The sequence below is a fragment of the Rhea pennata genome, chromosome 27 (assembly GCF_028389875.1).
Source record: "Rhea pennata isolate bPtePen1 chromosome 27, bPtePen1.pri, whole genome shotgun sequence".
In the NCBI taxonomy this organism is placed as follows: Eukaryota; Metazoa; Chordata; class Aves; order Rheiformes; family Rheidae; genus Rhea; species Rhea pennata.
In genome coordinates this window covers 3339133-3356040 of record NC_084689.1, presented here as the reverse complement: position 1 = coordinate 3356040, position 16908 = coordinate 3339133, and the positions used below count along the sequence as shown (strand labels likewise).

General features: G+C 58.5%; 2 protein-coding genes across 6 annotated transcripts in view; one reads left to right on the top strand and one right to left on the bottom strand.

Annotated features, from left to right (window-relative positions):
- The first annotated feature begins 183 nt into the window (after nt 1-183).
- MPND (MPN domain containing) lies at nt 184-4909 on the top strand. Of its 4 annotated transcripts, none has more exons than XM_062596043.1 (14): nt 184-244; nt 823-1058; nt 1157-1387; nt 1516-1669; nt 1756-1840; nt 1953-2049; nt 2336-2408; nt 2520-2596; nt 2701-2869; nt 2974-3044; nt 3162-3251; nt 3567-3614; nt 3805-3924; nt 4542-4909. In XM_062596043.1, exons 1-13 carry the CDS (start codon nt 238-240, stop codon nt 3889-3891), a joined length of 1425 nt encoding a protein of 474 aa, XP_062452027.1. In that variant the 5' UTR covers nt 184-237; the 3' UTR covers nt 3892-3924; nt 4542-4909. The 4 variants fall into 4 exon arrangements, with proteins under 4 accessions (XP_062452027.1, XP_062452026.1, XP_062452025.1 ...); XM_062596042.1 differs by having other exon boundaries at nt 3522-3614; XM_062596041.1 differs by having other exon boundaries at nt 2336-2596; nt 3522-3614.
- The window catches only part of SH3GL1 (SH3 domain containing GRB2 like 1, endophilin A2), a 30838-nt gene continuing 18370 nt past the window's right edge, over nt 4441-16908 (bottom strand). The window contains exons 2-10 of one of the 2 annotated variants that reach the window (XM_062596045.1): nt 15266-15334; nt 15073-15145; nt 14181-14324; nt 12122-12255; nt 10659-10817; nt 9982-10085; nt 8331-8455; nt 7796-7849; nt 4441-6052 (exon numbers count right to left, since the gene is read on the bottom strand). In XM_062596045.1, the coding sequence (XP_062452029.1) occupies nt 5856-6052; nt 7796-7849; nt 8331-8455; nt 9982-10085; nt 10659-10817; nt 12122-12255; nt 14181-14324; nt 15073-15145; nt 15266-15334 (1059 nt within the window). In that variant the 3' untranslated portion in view covers nt 4441-5855. The remainder of the gene's footprint in view (nt 6053-7795; nt 7850-8330; nt 8456-9981; nt 10086-10658; nt 10818-12121; nt 12256-14180; nt 14325-15072; nt 15146-15265; nt 15335-16908) is intronic. The other variant, XM_062596046.1, reaches the window with a different exon arrangement.

The following is a 16908-nucleotide window of genomic DNA, read 5'->3' as shown; positions in this document are numbered from 1 at the left end:
GCGGGGGGCAGTGGGGTCGGGTCGGTCCCGGCGGTCGGTCCCGCTGCTCCACGGAGCGCTCGCAGCTGAGCGGGGCCCGCAGCCGGCGCGGCGGGGGAGGGGGGCGGGGCCAGGGGCGAGGGGGCGGGGCCGGGCGCCCCGGTGCGGCGGGGCCGGGGGGGGGGGCGGGGCGCGGCCGTCACGTGCCGCCGCCGCCGCGGGGCCGCGCGCGCCGGGGGAGGACGGAGCGGCGGGAGCATGGCAGGTAGCGGCACGGGGAGCGGGACCGCGCCGGCACCGGCACCGGCACCGGGGCGGGGGCGGCCAGCGGCACCCGCCCCTGCGCGCACAGCCGCCCCCCGCGCGCACAGCCGCCCCCGCGCACCTGCACGCACACGCGTGTGCCTGCGCACGCGCGCGCACCTGCACGGCGGCGGGCGCGGTGCAGCCCACGCGCAGGCTTGCGGCTACCTGTGGGCGCGCCCCTGCGCCCACGCAGCGCCGCGCGGGTTTCCTCCCCCGCCCCGCGCACACGCCCCGTGCACACCTCCCCGCGCCCCTCCGTGCACGCCCGCCGTGCACCTGTGCACACGTACCTTGACCTTGCACGCTCCGTGTGCACACGCGTGTGCGTGCGCACGGCCTGGCCGCCCGCGGGGCAGCGAGGGGCAGGCCTGGGGGGCCGCGGCGGCCCCGGGGCCGGGGGGCGGGGGGCTCTGCTCGCCCAGCGGCCCCCTCCTGGGGGGTCCCCGTCCCCCATCGCCGTGTCCCCATGCCCCTGCGTCCCGTCCTTGTGTCCCCGTGTCCCTGTGTCCTCACGTCCCCCGGCCCCAAATCCCGCAGCGCCGGAGGCCGGCTCCCCCGGCGGCGGCGACGACTGCTTGGAGGAGGACGAGGATGAGCTGGAGCCGGGGCTGGACGAGGCGGAAGCGGAGGCCGAGCCGGAGCCCGGGAGCGGGGCGAAGGCGGCGGCGGGCGCCCGGGGGGCCGTGCTCACCCGCCGCGGCATCACCCTGCGCGTGCTGCTCCGTGACGGGCTCCTGGAGCCGGCCCGCGGCGTCCTCTCCATCTACTACCTGGTGAGCGCCGGGGGGCGGCGCGGCCCCCTCCCCTCCCCGCTGCAGTCGGACCCCCCCCCCCAACCTCCTCTTCCCGCTCACCCCTTCGCCCTCCCCAGGGCAAGAAGTTCGTGGGGGACCTGGGGGCGGACGGGACCATCACGTGGCAGGAGACGGGGCAGGTGTTCAACTCGCCCAGCGCCTGGGCCACCCACTGCAAGCGCCTGGTGAACCCGGCCAAGAAGTCGGGCTGCGGCTGGGCCTCCGTCCGCTACAAGGGCCAGAAGCTGGACCAGTACAAAGCCGCGTGGCTGCGGCAACACCAGCCCAACGCGCCCGCCACCGACGAGGTGGGTCGTCGGGCCGCGGGCGCCTGCCCCGTGCTTCGCGCCCCCTCCCCACCGTCGCCTCCCTGGCGTGAGCTCCCGGAAAGCTGCGGGGGCCGCCGGTGCCGGTGCCAGCCCCGCGCCGCCCGCAGAGCCTGGCCAGCGAGGGAGAGGAGGATGAGCCGCCCGAGGAGGAGGAGGAGGAGGCGGCGGTGGCGAAGGCTCCCGAGCCGGCTGCCGCCAAGAAGCCGGAGGAGAGGAGCAAGAAGCAGCAGTGCAAGAGCCCGGCGGAGCAGCCGGCGGCGGGTAGGGAGGGGGCTGCGGGGCGCCCCTGGGTGCCCCAGCCCGGCCGGGCGCCCCGGGCAGCGGTGACGGCCGCTCGTGTCCTGCAGAGCACGGTCCCGCGGGGAAGAGGCCGGAGAACAAGCCCCGGGTGCCCGTGCGCTACTGCACGCTGGGCACCCGCGACTCGGCCAGGTAGGGCGCGCCGGGAGCCGAGCGCCGCCGGGCGACCCCTCCTCGCCGGGGGGCGGCCGCGGGGACGGGCCCGGGGTGGCCCGCGGCACCCGGGGCTCTGGGTGTCTTGCAGGAACCCCCAGACCCTGGTGGAGGTGACGTCCTTCGCGGCCATCAACAAGTTCCAGCCCTTCAACGTGGCCATCTCCAGCAACGTCCTGCTGCTCCTGGTGCGTCCCCCTCGCCGCGGGTCTGGGGGGTCCTGCTGGCGGCCGGGTTGGGGCGGGGGGGGGGTTCTCTGACGGCTACTGGGGGGGCTGTGCGCGGGGACGGGGTGCCTGCCAGCCTCGCGGCACGGGGGTGGCAGCGCCGGGTGGCGTCTCGCGGTGGTGGGGACATCCGCAGGGTGCAGACTTTGCAGAGGGCGGCCCAGGGAAAGCGATTTTTGTTTTTTTGTTTTTTTTTTTTTTTTTTGGGGGGGGGGCGCAGAGCCATTGGTTTCGCCTTTTCCTTTAGGATTTCCACAGCCACCTGACACGGAGCGAAGTGGTGGGGTACCTGGGCGGCCGGTGGGACACCAACACGCAGCGTAGGTCCCGCCGGGGGGGGCGGCCGGTCCCCGGCGCTGGGCACGGGGCCGGGGGGGGGGGGACGGAGGGGGCCGAGCCACCCAGCCCGTGTCCCCCCCCCCTCCCCGTAGTGCTCACGGTGCTGCGAGCCTTCCCGTGCCGCACGCGCCTGGGGGACGCCGAGTCGGCCGCCGCCGTCGAGGAGGAGGTGAAGCCGCCCCGAAGGGCGCCTGGTTTGGGGGGGGGGGGCAAAAGGTGGGAGCACCGGGGACCCCGATCCGACGGCGTCGCCCTCCGCTTGCCCGGCCGCAGATCTGCCAGAGCCTGTTCCTGCGGGGGCTCTCGCTGGTGGGCTGGTACCACAGCCACCCGTCGGGCCCCGCGCTGCCCTCGCTGCACGACATCGACGCCCAGATGGACTACCAGCTCAAGCTGCAGGGCAGCGGCAACGGCTTCCAGCCCTGCCTGGCCCTCATCTGCGGTGAGCGCCCGGCCGCGCAGCCGTCCCCCGTCCCCCCCCCCCCCGCCCCAACCAGCGCCCGCCCCGCTGCAGCCCCCCCGGCATCCCCCCCTCCGTCCTCGCAGGGCCCTACTATCACGGCAACCCCGGCGTGGAGTCCAAAATCGCGCCCTTCTGGGTGATGCCGCCCCCGGAGGTGAGTGGCGTCCCGCGTCCCCGGCGGCTCTCGCCGAGGCCCGTGCCGCGGGCGCCCCGGCGCAGCGGGGATGGGCGCCGTGCCGCGGGACGACCCCCCCGCTCCCCGCTCTCCCAGCAAAGGCCCAACGACTACGGCATCCCCATGGAGGTGGAGGTGGCCTACGTCCAGGATGGCTTCCTCACCAACGACGTCGTGCAGGAGATGGTGAGCGCGGGGCATGGCCGGGTCCCCGCAGCATCCCCCCCCCCCCCCGCCTCCCCGGGCCGGCTGCCCCCCACATCCGCTCCCCTGCCCCATCGGAGCCCGGCCGCATCCACGTCGCCGTCCCCGTGTCCTCCCCGGTGATGGTGACGCCGGTTAGTCTCACTCTCCCCGGCCACCTGCGCGGTGTCAGCGCCCGCCAGGCCGGGGAGGGGGACGAGCACCGGGCCCCGGGCGCCCCCATCCCTGCAGCCCCCTCGGTCCCTGCCGCAGACGCTGCTGGTGGAGTTTTACAAGGGGGCCCCGGACCTGGTGAAGTTTCAGGAGCTGTGGAGCCCGGATCAGACCTACCTGGACAAACTGAAGGTGAGGAAGGGGGTGACGCCGGGGGGGGCGACCCTGTCCTCCCTTGGGATGGGGGTGTCCCTGCCTCCCCCCCCCCCCCCGCACCATGAGCTGCTCAGGGATGGGGATAAGAGGAAGCAGGCAGAGCTGGGGGGCTCGGGCTGCGCGTGGGCCCACCTGGGTCGGGCCGTGACTTGTGTTCGCGTCTCAGGGCTCCCTGGCCGCCCGGACCCCCAAGGACCAGAGCTTCACCCACGTCCTGGAGCAGATCTACAGCCTCCTCAAGCACAGCAGCTGAGGGGGGCAGGAGCCCGCTGCCGACGCGTACCAGGTGCCTTTCCAGCAGCCCGGGGCTCGGGCGGGCACGGTGGGGACACCCCATTGCCTGCTGCTCCCCGGAGCTCGCCCCGGGGTGCTGGGACCCCGCTGGCTCCTGCCCGCACCCCGAGCAGCCGCCTCGGGCTGCGCCTCGGTTGGGGGGGGGGGAGTCTCCCCGGCCCCGGGCAGCAGTGGGGGAGATGGTGGTGGGAGTCTGAGCTGTAACTTATTTGTGGAGCGGGAGTTGATTAAAGAGCAGTGCATGAGAGGCGGTGAGTGAGCGGCTCTGCTGCGCCAGGGACACCCTGGGAGTGCAGGCGGGAGCGAAGACCCCCCCCCCCCCCCCCCCCCCCCGCCCGGTGCTCCAGGTACCAACGAGCTACCTGCTTTTACGGGCTGAATCCAAGGGCTGCTCGCGCCAGGCAGCTCCTCCGTGCCCCGGCCACCCCGCAGGGCAAAGCGCTCCTGTGCCAGCCCCGGCTCGGCCACGGGGACGGTGCTGCTCGCGCTCAGGGAGAGGACACAGCCGTTAGAAAGAAGAAAACATTTAATACTTTTATTCAGAGATACACGTCAAGATTTGCGGGTCATCCTTTTTTTTTTTTTTTTTCCTTTTCCCCTAAAAACCAGGAGAAACCATTACAAAAAGATCTAGCAAGTTGTCCCAGCTGAAAGACTCACTTCAATCCACCTGAGCGGGAGCCGGAGCTCCTGAGACATGATCCTGGCCCCCGCCAGGCAGGGGACAGAGGCGATGGCCCCAAGGACACCGGTCCCTTGGGCTCCTGTGCCACTGGGAGCGAGGGGGAAGCCACCTGCGCCCCCACGTCCCGCACCGGGGTCGGGTGCCGGACGAGGGGCAGCTCGCGCGGAGATGGGCCCGCTCGGAGCGCGGCGCCCTGGGCTCGGCCTCGGCTGGGCGGCGCGTCAGCGCCAGGGAGCGGACATACGTGAACGTGCACGGTTAAAAACATTAAAAAGGTTTGGTGTAAATGTAACAGGAGATGGGAGCAGCGGGGGACGGGGAGGTGCTGCAGCGCGGGACTGGTGCAGAGCCACCGCTCCGCCGGGGAAGGGGCAGGGGGCCGCCGGGGCGCCAGGCACCTCTGCTCCGTCCTCCCGGGGCGGGGAGGGACGGCGCGGAGCCGCGGGCAGGCCGGGCTCAGCCCCGCGCGGAGAGGCCGGGTAGTGTTTGACCTGCATCGTAGTGTTGCTCTGCCACGCGACGCCTCCGCCGAGCCTCGGGGAGCAGAGAGGCAGCTGCCGTCCACCCCCGGCGGCGGCGCGGGGGGGACCCGGCCGCGGCGTCAGGACGCGCGGGGAACTTCGGGGCTGCGCGTCCCCAGAGAGGCGGGTAGTGTTCGATGGCTGCTGGTGCACCCCGGGGCAGCGGGGAGTGAAGCTCTCGGCCCGGCACCGGAGCCGCTTCGCCCCCCCGCTGCCGAGCGGGTGCCCGAGCTCGCCAGGCCGCGCGTCTCCCCGCGCTGCCGCTCGGCCCGAAGGACGCGCGCCCCGAGCGCCCGCCGCTCTCCGACACAGCCGACCTGGCTCACCCGGACGCTTGACCCAAAGGAAAGACAAAACGCGACAAGGAGAAGCCGGCGGCTCGGCTTAAACCATACAAACCGGGAGGAACCTGGCGGGGCTTGTAAAGTACCTAAGTTCAAGCACCAGAAGGACCGAAAAAAAAAACAGGAATAAAAGAAAAGAAAACAAAAAAAACTAAAAAACCCCAAATTCACTGGGTGGGGGGGGGGGGTTCAACCCTTCTGGCTTGTTCCCTGCTGGCAGTCTCGCCCCGAGCCGACGCACAGAGCTAACGCGGCCGCGTCTTCCCGCCCGCCCCGCCGCGGAGGCCTGGCGTCAGGCTAGGTGAGGACTGCAGGCTCGGCCGGGCGCCGCGGGGCAGGCGCGGGCGGAGGGGGCACGGGGAGAACTGCCGTTTCACTGAGGTAGCGGCACCAGCACTTCCACGTAGTTGAGCGGGAAGAAGCCCGACTGGCCGTTGATCATGCCCTCGTACCAGTTTTCGTCGATCTGGTTGGTCAGGGTGATGATGTCGCCTTCCTTGAAGCCCAGCTCGCCGTCGTTCTCGGGCTCGAAGTCGTACAGCGCCTTGCAGCAGGGCTGGTCCAGGTGAGCTGCGGGGAGAGGCGGGCGGGAGAGGTGAGCGGCAGCCTGCGGCCCGGCACGGCCGCGGGCCGCTCGCCCCGGCACGGCGCCCGGTTGCGGGACTCGCTCAACTCTTGTTTCCCGCACCGAGCGCTTTGCCCCTACGCCCTGGCACATTAACTCAGCCACTTTCAGCTCCCGCGTGGCTTTCGGCTCACTAGTTTCTCTGCCTTCTTGCTCCAGTCATCACCTTCGCTGATCTCCCACTCCAGACCCTCGCTTACGGCACCCAGCGCCGCTCGTTACCGGCGGGAGAACCCTCACCGTATCAGAAGTCAAACTCCGAGCTAAACCACACCACCACCACTCGGCCAACGCGCTGGAAACCGGGCAGAAGCGGGAGCCGCGTTATTCCTCCGCGGACGACAACCCGCTGCCCAGTTAGTCGACGATGGGGTTATGCATCGCCGCGGGGCCAGGGTGGAGGAGGAGGAGCCGCCGCAGGGATTTCCCGGGCAGCTCTGTGCGCTTGCGCCGCTCCAGGAGATTCGCCCTTGGGGGCCAACGGGGAGGGGAGGGAAAGGACCCGCTGCTGAGCGGCCTCTCGGAAGCACATCAGCAATTAACGGCGCGGTGATGCCCGCAAGGCCCCAGAGATACCGGGGCTGGGCTGACGGGGTGGGAGAACCCAAATCTCCTTCCCACATCTCAGCTACGTGATTTAAGCATGAGGCTTTCAGCCCGCAAATAGGATTAGGAGTGTTTTGTGGCAGGGAAAGCTGCTGCTTGCTCTATTTAGGCACTGAAATAAAAGCTCTAGGACAGGCAGGCATCAAGCTTTGTGGTGGCAGGGACCCTACTGAAAACAGACGGAGCGAACACAGGCTGCCACAGTCTCTGGGCCCCCATTTCCCCTCCCTGTCGCTCCAGAGCCTGGTGTGCTTCTGTGCTAGAGCTCTCCCAAACAGGATGGAGGAAACAGCACATGGACAACGCAGCTGGTCTGCTGAACATCCACAGCAACGAAGGAACCAACACTAGAAGAGGACCCAGAAAACACCAAAGGCAGCAGCCAAAGCAGGTCCGTTTTTTTGAGACAACTTCCCAAAATACCAAGCTGGTCCCGCAACCACAGCATTTCCTCTACACCAGGCTCAAGTCCTCCCATCCCACAGCCACACCACCACAAACCCCACGCTTTCCCCACTCGAATGACTCCAAGCTACAGCTCCAGCCTGGCCTCCACACTCCAGTGAGAGCCTGCTGGGCCCCTTTGGCAGGAACGTCGACCTGCAAATCTTGCCCAGGGTCTTCCTTAATCCCACAACCACTCAAGGCCCTGGGAGTATCCACACAAATCCCACTTGGTGTGTTTGAGCACCACCCATGCTGTCTCTAGCCTTCAGCTGTGGCATATAGGGGCAGCAGGTACCATGAGCAGCAGAGATCAGGGCTGGGTTGCTTATAACAGGAATGGCTAGTTACCAATAGGTCTGATACCTCCTGGAAGAGCATCTCATCTCTGTGGTCGCAGCAGGACATGCCTGCATGAACACAGCTGCTCCAGCGGAGCAAAAGCCTAAGTTTTGGAGCAGTAAATATCAGTACGGTGCAGCTGTGTTAATCTGGGCCTTGGTAAAGGCAAGGTTTAGCTGAGCTGTTCTGCTGGCCAGGCACAGAGAAATTAGTGGCTCCAAGCAGCAGTGTCAATGGAGGAGGAGGGATGGGGAGAGATGGTCACACATCATGCAGGGCGGAGGGAGGAAACTCACGGATACTCCTGACGGAGGCCCGGGACGGCTTGTCGGATCGGAAAGAGGAGGAAGCTGCTTCCAAACAAAAAGAGACATGCTTAAAACAATGTGAACTGGAGGGAGGGAAAGGCAGGCCCCAAAGGGAGGATCTGTTAGGAGAAACAGGGCATCCTGCATGCTGTGTTAGAAACCCATCTGCCTCGTTGGGACTAGGGAGGAACAAATGCAGTGTGATGGAGGACAGGGAGGGAGGGAGAGATGTTTAATTTTTCCTATCTGCCACTGCTGGCACCGACTGGACACTACAGGTCAGTGATCCAGGCTGGAGGCTCTGTGGGGACTTCCCCAACACCAAGATAATGAACGCTGCCAGGCCCCAAGAGAAAAGAGCCTGAGGGCTGAGGCATTTCCGACATCTTCGGAGTCACCAGCTCACATAGGCATATCCAGAATGCCAGAAATACTATTTCCAGGCAGAGAAGTTCCCCTCCATCCCCAGGAGGCTGCCCGTGCTCTGAAGGCACCTGCGTGCACATACGTAGGACAACTTTACCTGCGACTTTGGGGGTAGGATTGCAAGAGAAGCCCCCGTTAGATTGGTCGGTCTCTCCAAAGTCATACGTCTCCCTGGGTTTGGGCTTGTATTCCCGCTTGGGACGTGAGGAGGCCTCCCTCATTCTGCAAGAAGGAAAAGAAATGTGATTACATTGAAGTGACACTGAGATCAACTCATGTCTTGCCTGCTGTTGTGAATGTTTCGGAGAAATGATGCTGTTGTCTTGTCAAGGCTAGAACAGGAAATCCTCCCTCCCATGCCCCTGACAGCTCCTGCTGGCCAGGCAGGTATCACTTTGCCTCTCGCACCCGCACAGAGGCAAGGCTGGTTTTGTATCATGTGTTAAAAGAATTTAATGAGGAGAACTCTGAGCAATGTGACATCTATTCCCCTTGGTGGTTACACAGAGGAGCAGACTGGTTGGTTTGTACACAAAAATCTGTGCAACCCTCTGTGCTGGGGCATTTTTAAGATGAATCTTCTCCAGGGTTTGCAAGCTCCCCTTCCCATAGGCTCTAGAGAAGGCAAGACGCTCTGGGCTCTGCTCTGGAGGTGTCTCTGGCAAGTATTGCTCTCAGGCCAGCAGAGGACACTCGTGCAGCAGCTCAAAAACTCATACTGGCAGGATACTCCCAGCTCCTCTTAATTCAAACCAGACATACCAGCCACCCAGCAATTTCTTGTATGACGAAAGAACAGCATGGAAGCATCGCTAAATCACCCTGAGAAGTGGAAACGCTGCCCTGGCTCTGTCTAAGCCACTCTGCATCAGGCTGACGAAGGCACGTTCCTGGCTCAGGAGAGAAGGCGCAGACATGATAAAGCCACTTCTCCTTCCTTGGACAGGGCTTGGGGAGACGCATGCTCAGGTGAGACAGAGCAGCAGGAAGAGGCCTGTGCAAGTCATGGCAGTCGCATGAAACAGCTCACTAGTGATTTTGACATCAGCTCTGCGTTACTTGGCACCTCGGCAGCAGCCGCACGTTCTGCAGGGCCGCAGGGAGCGTGTGGAGGTTGGACACTCAGGGAGGGATAGGGAGAGCAGCCAGACCTGCCCGAGAGCACCCAGCACCACCCCTCATGCAGAGCCCCTGGGAACGCAGCTCCTCCTGCTCCTGTGCACCAGATGTCCATCTGCCTTTCGGGAGCTGGCACACACGACTCGAAGCTCCCGGGCACACACAGCAGTGCCACATCTGCAGCAGTGTCTGCCAGGAGACTCATGTAAACAGAAGGGAGAGCCTGGGCTTGCAGGAAAACAAGGAGTCTGACTTCGGGGGAGGGGCTCAGAGACACACTCCTTTAAGGAAGTGATCTCTTTAGCTTTCTCCTACCAAGTTCAACCTCAACTTCCCTGGAAGCAGCACATACTAACCTAGGCACGACAAACCAGCAGACACCAGTTACCCACGGAGCAAGTGCAGAGGTTTTGCTTCAGATGTCAGAATGTACCCATCATTGAAAACGGGTTGTGCAGCTGCTATTGCTCCCTCCAACCCAAAGGAGCTTTGGACTGAGGCAACAGTGACTGCAAGAAGTGGCCTTAATACTAGAAGATAAACCTGGAGGGAGAGCCAGGAACATACAGACACATATCACAGGAGGAGCTTGTGGCTGTGAAAAGTCCTTGCAGCACCCCGAGTCTCACCTGCGTTTGAGTTTGTCCGCGAGCTCATCAAGGATCTGCACTGCCTGCCTGTGGTAGTCCAGCTGGGCGTCCACCAGGGCCGAGAGCTGGCTCACCTGCTCGATCTGCAAGAATCACACCAAGGAGGCATGAACAGCTTTCCCTAGCTGACAGAAGACTCCCATCACACACATCAGAGCTGAGAATGAATTGGGAAATGCACACAACTTTCCTGAGGAGTCAATGAGCAGATTCAAGATATCAGAGGTCAGTCAGTGACTGAGACTTAGCAGGACAAGAGGTCACTGCCTGCCACCCTCATGGCTTCACTAGCTGTTTAGCTGTTCAAATCCTTCCCAACTGAGCTGTATCAGCTGTCAAAACTTGTTCCCACTAACACACCTGCACACTGAGAAGAGATCCATTTGCTACAGCCATAGCCTCTCCTCTGGCCACGGGCTAGATCAGGAGGAAGGGATTAGAGAGAGGATAAAGGCCTGCCAAGCCACGTGCTGCACATCTAGATCTGGAACATCAGAAAACAAAACTACACTGCCAAAAGCAAGAGTGAAATTTAGTGTCTTTAACCCTCCTAATTCTCACGAGATGCCACCTTCATGTACATGGAAACACGCGCAGTCGCCCAGCAGCACTCAGCCTAGGGAAGAGACGTCAAGGTGCTTCCTCCAAGCACTCACATCAGTTTCTAGGAGGTTGTGCATACTGGTCTCAGCTACTTCCTTGGACTCTTCAAATTTCTCCATAGCCTGTCGAAGCTCCTCATCAGGGATCTTCCCCTGACGTTTCTTCTTGTAGTCAAAGTCCAAACGTCTGCCTTCCAGCTTCTTGAGATGGTGCTGGGGAGAGGAAGGTTACGAACAGTAAAGAAAAAGAAGGGGAAGCCAGAGGCTGGGCGCAACCAAGCTCTCCTGTTGGGAAGGCAGCTCCAGCTATTGGCCAGGTTCACTTGTTTCAGAAAAATGATCTTAGAGCACACACTGGGCCTCCCACCTTCACTCAGGCTCCTGGGAGGCCCCAGCTTCCAACAGTTGATGGAGAGCTGCAAATCAAGGTTGCTCTAAGGTGACAGGGAGGACAAGACTGTTCAAACTCAGGTTGGAAGACAATTACAACTGTGGCAGCGGGTGCTCTCTATCAAGAAATAACTCTCAACCAATTGATGTGAAGATCCAATTTCACTTTCTTCTAACCGAGGGCTAGAGGGAAACAGAACTGTAGTGAGCAGCCCAGGTCTGTTTTCCATGCAATCAATTAGGGAGGGTGAAGATCTAGCCCAATACATTCAGTTCGTTGTGGACCATGAGGATCTCCAGAAATCAGGAATTGGCATGCAAGCTCAATCCCCACACAACTGAGCATTGTATCCCATGACTGCTTAGGGTAGGACTGTTTAAATTAGCTCTACAGCAACCAGCAGAATTGGGGTGCCCCGCAGACACGTATTGAAACAATAGCTGGTGGCTGTTTTATCTGGGACACTGCTGTAAGTGAGAAAACAGAGTTGCCTTGTGAAATGCAGGTTTGGCTGGATCCTATTACAAAGCCTGCTCATGCTTTGCAGACACTTGTCTCCATGATAGCACAAGGGAGCTACCAAACTCTACATCTCCCTAGCGAGACACTGCACAGCCTTCTACAGATGCTACATAAGAGGCCTACAGGGAAGCTAACTCATAGCATGGAAGTTACATTATAGGATCTGGGATGTTAATGTAACAGAGCAAACACTAGGGAAGCATGTTGTGAAGTTCAACACATGACAGCCCTGAACGGAACAGCATAGGGACCTCATAGTGAAAAGAACTGAATTCAGCAATCCCAGAACGTATGTCAGGACTTACTAGCAAAACATCCTCCAAAAATTGAGTCAGGTAAATGAAGGACCTACATTCACACCTATATCCAAACTTGTGAGCTGGTCAGGAGCAGCAGCAGCAGCAGTGACATTGAGCGCACTGAGGGGGAGGAAATTCTAGTGAATCTGATGAGAGAAAGTCCACAAAGTGCAGGGGAGCAGACCTGATACCTGTGCAAGTCCAGCTGGATTCCCACTGTGATGGAGCAAGCGATTACATGCACTGATAGCCAGAAGAGGCCAGAATCTAAAGAGATGAAGAGGAAAAAAGATTTTGGGGGTTACCTGGATTTCTTTCAGGTCTTTGTCACACAGGTTCTGGAGGGGATCGATAAAATTTTGTTTGACTTCAATATCCAGCGAGTCCTTCACTTCAGCCAATCGTTTCATAGATTCGCCAGCATCAAGAAGTGCATCGCCTTCAAGTGAGAAAAGGAAGAGAAGAGAGAGGGAGAAGGAAAACAGGCCAGCCAGTCACACAGAGCCGAAGTCTGTGGCAGCTGCATGCAGAGCCATTCTGCCAAGACACCCAGCATGTGCAAGCTCCGTCACATGTCAAACGCCCCCACGTTTCTATCTGGAGCAGCTCTCCGAGCCTGGCACAGAGGGAGCATCGCCTGGTGCGAGAGCCGGCAACTGCATGTCAGTACTGGCTCTACGCAAGACCAACATGCTTCAGTGTTTTCCTCTGCAAAACAGGGGCGATTTCCACCAGCTACACAGAGAAAAGAAAAGGTAAAAATATTTTTAAAATGCTCCTGTTAGCTCAGGGAGTCACTGAGCTACTACCTGCCGGTGCAGTGCTTTAACATCGCTCCGTTTCTCGGCCGCTGCTGGTAACAGAAGCCTGGGCAGAGGCACGTTTGATCTGATTCAGCCTGGCTGTCCTTCTGCCCAGACAGTTTTAAGCCCAGAACTCTCTGAGCAAATTCTTAAAGCTTCCCCAGATGCTGGCAACAAACCTGCAGCCTTTTATCAATTTTAAACACTAACTTCTATTGGGCCAACCTTCTCCCCTCCAAGTTGAGAGAGCTCAAAACTGCTTGTTGAAACCTATCTAGTTTCATGCTTTTCTAAGGCTCTTACCATAATGACAATTAAGCCAGACAGACTAGCAGCAAAGCATTTCTAGTCTTAGCTTTTTATTCCATTTAAACCATTTATAGATTAAATTATTCCTGCACAGCTTTGGCAAACTAACTATTTCAGCACTGGGTCAGTGCAGGAGAATATGCAAGTGAAATAGATGGTAAAGTGAAACCACCAGCCTACTGTCCAGCTGGAAAAAAATATACAGAGTACATTTGCAAAAGAGATGTTTCAATTTTGATACATCTAGATAACCTGCCATAGGGATGGATGTGGTATTAAAATATAAACTTATCAAGTTAAGTGTACCTTTAGAGAGAGGCTATTAAAGGAAGTCAGGTTTGGTATGCTCTTTTAAAAACTTCCTTCCCCCTTGTGCTCCATAATAACTCTGGTTCCTGACGGCCAGGGCAGAGACAGGGCTCTGAGTTGGCCAGGGATACTCGTGAGACCTCTTTGTCACTCCCACGAAGCAGCCAGAGCTTTTTAATTTTCCTGACGCAAGAAGGCTCCTCCCTGCCCTGGAAGTGATCAGACAGCTGTGTGCTGTCCTGGGTCTGTCACATGTGCAGGCCAATGACCTGGTGGATTAAAATTGATGTCAGCGAAAGGCTTCATCCCCTCCTCCCTGCAAGTCACACATGGTTTGTTTCATGGTTATAAGGAATTACTACACGGAAAGATTTCTTGGCTATGGCCTCCCTAAAGCAGAGTTCTAGCTGGAAACTGCACAGTAAAACTCCTAGCCTCATTCAATATAGTTTCCACATCACCACTATTCAGTTCAGAGGCAAGGAGGTAGTTTTTCCTACATGCAGATTTTTTCCAAAGTTTAATTAAAAAAAAGGGGAAAAAGCATTAAAAACTGGGTTTGCACCCAATGTAATGGACAATGAGCCAGCACACTTGGGCTCTCCTCTTCCCTTCCCTGCCACGCTGAGTGTAAGTCTCCCAGTCCTTTTACAGCCAGTGTACAGGGAGGCTTTCAACAGCATGGACACCAGCCACGAGCGGTAGATTTTGCCCCAGATCTTGCTTTAAGAAAGCAAGGCACAGCCATTGCCATGCATTTGTTCTACGACTGCTGTAGATCCGGCATTCAACTGCTGGTCTGCGACGGAGGCACATGCCGTTACGTGATACAAAGGGTCACACGGTCCTTCAGGAATTTAAAATAATCGTTTGGAAATTCGGCACCAGCCCTTTCCACTTCATCCGCACGCTCCTAAGGGGAGCGGACTGACGGGACACTCACCAAAGTTGGAGTCCTCGCCCAGCTCCTTGCCGTAGCGGATCATGCTCTCCCCCAGCAGCCCTTCAGACTGTGGGTAGCCGGGGTTCTTCACCTGCCCACGGATCTTCGACATCGTGTTGAGCATGGTTAGCTTGGCTCTGGAAGCTGGCACAGAAACAGCCACAGCCGTGTTTGCAATTACTTGGACTTGCCAGCAGCTGCTGGCCACTGCCAACTTTTTTTTAGAGCTACTCCCAAAGCCAACAAGCCCTATTGTCTTCATCTACCAGAAATACCACTCACTACGAAAAGAGAAGTTTCTTTTCCAAGACAGCAAGCAAAAATAGTTCCCCACAGTTTGCCAGTGAAGGCTGAAGGAGTTTCCCCAGCCCTCCCATGGTCCCTGGAGTGCTCTCTGAACGAGCTGGCTGGAAACAAGGAGGACGACAGGCTCCAGAGGTGATAACTACAAACCCAGCCACTCTGTCTCAGCCCAGAGATGTCACTTTTTCTGGACACCTCACCAAAAACCAGGTCCCCTTTGGTTCCTCTCTAGGTCTGAGGATAAAGGTGAACCACTAACAAATGGACACAACAACAACACGAGTATCTTACAGTTCAGAAACACAGCACAGGGCAAAATGGGTATCTTGATCTTCACCTGGGTTGCAAAACAGTAGTGAGCTAGAGCCAGACTACACAAGCTCAGCCAGTAAGTGAGACCACGGGAGGAGTATAAGCCAACCCAGCTTACCCCCGATAAACAGCACACCTGATCTTCAGAGCGGGCTGATGGCGAACACTCCGGGACCAAAAAAAATGGTTATTCCGATGTCTCTTTCTTCTCTCTCTGCCTCCTCCCCTGGGCAGCCAGGGGACAGAGGGAAGAGGACAGGAGAGGTGTGGCACTCACCTGGGTTAGGCTGGAGGTACTCTATTGTTCTGGTCAATACTTCTGTAACTGCCTTGCTGGTCAGATCCACCTTCTGCAGCAAAAACAAGACAACCCATCAGCCGTGAAGCTCAGCTCAGGGCTTTGGGAAGGTCACTGAGGAGACATGGAGGGGGGGGCGGATTGTAGAGATTTCTCTCCTTCCCCTGCTCACCTTTTCCATTTCCTTGAAGTCATCGTCGAGCTTGGTCCCTTCAGCCCCTCCAACCTTCTCACTGACCAGCTGCAGAAAACAAAGCAAGGGAGAAGGAATCAGGCATTCTAGTGGCTACCAAACTCCTTATATCTGCTCCCATCTTCTAGTTCAGGTTAACACGACTGTCATCCCGCGCCTCTGACATGCACTCAGCTTCCAAAACAAAAACACACGTGGCTCTTTGATAATACTGCCCCGGTAAAAATCCAAGCATCTCCTACCTCAGTAGTATCCAACAAGACATGCTCAAAATTACTTTCTCAAAGCACAGCTCATCCCTCAGACACAGGCTGGATATTCCTTACCCACAAAAGCTACAGAGCTCTTTAAATCACAGCACACAGCGCCAACTCCAACGCTTGCTGGAAAAAGCAAGCAAGAGTCTCACGACTCCATTTTGAGACAGGCTTCAGTTTCACGCAAGGCAAAACGCAAGTAAACAGGGAATTAACACACTCGACTCGCAGCAGCCAATACAAGAATCAAGTCCAGAAAGAGCTGAGACCTCCCAAAGCCCTAAACCACAGCTCCTTGCAATCCAAACGCGGAGAGCTGCTAGGGGAAATGACAGAGGAGTTCAGGAACTAGGGCACTGTATTTTGAATTCTTTTCAACCAGAGGATAAAGAGATTTGCAGAAGCTACAGCAAAGTTTTCAAATCCCTTTATCAAAGTGCCTCTGATGCCTGTCCTAAAACAAGCAGAAAGGTGAGACGTTTGACAAGCTGTAAAGACAGGCCTGGTTTTGGCTGTCAATGTGAAGGGCTTATCTCCTGTCTTCAAAATATCCCTTGGTCTAAGAAAAGACTCCTTCTCCATAAACCTCACCTCTCAACTGCCTAGGCTAAAGATATTTGCCAAAGATCCATTATTAAATGCACCTGGAAGAGCATCCCTCCATACAGCCCAGACGGGGAGGAACATTTCTGTCCCAGCCCCAGGCCAGTTTGGGGAGGCAAGTGGCAGCGCTTGGAGGAGCAGGACATACGGCTGAACCGAAGCAGCCTGCAACACATCTGCAAAAGTGATTATTTTGCCCCAAACGGGTGCATGCCTAGCAAATTACCTACAAAGACGTCAAAAGCAGTTTAGGAAACAGTTGCCGACGCCAAAGCGCTTGGTGCCTGCCACAAGGCATTGCCAGGATTTCTCCTGTTTATCGTCAAAACTTCAGTTCTGGATGAACAATACAGAAGTTCAGCGATGAACAATGTTGAAGTTGTTTACTTCAACATCAAAAACTTGATTTTATCAAGTGTTTCTTCCTCTGGCACCCTCCTGCTCCCCTGGGGATTCAGAATAGTTCCTTATTTTTTTGAGGAAGAGGAGAAAAAAAAACAAAACAAACTCAGGTAATCCTCCAGTTTCAAAAGCACTTGGAGACACCACGTCAGCCACGTTGCCCTGTGCTCTTACTCCTGCGCTTAGCCCCCAAAATCAAACTGCCAAAGGGGACACGTGGAAGAAATGATTGCTATTACAAAGCAGAGAAGAACACGATCCTCAAGGTTTTGGCAAAATCCCATTTCCAGACCCCCAAACAGGAAGGAAAAAAATAGCAAGCGCTGTTCAAAGAGCCCCCCGGGACCCGGAGCGCCGAGG

Excerpts from the sequence above, each read along its gene's own strand:
- MPND (XM_062596041.1), top strand. Across the intron at positions 1,059-1,156 it reads TCCTCTCCATCTACTACCTG|GGCAAGAAGTTCGTGGGGGA; the intron begins GTGAGCGCCGGG and ends CGCCCTCCCCAG. Across the intron at positions 3,615-3,804 it reads CCTACCTGGACAAACTGAAG|GGCTCCCTGGCCGCCCGGAC; the intron begins GTGAGGAAGGGG and ends TTCGCGTCTCAG.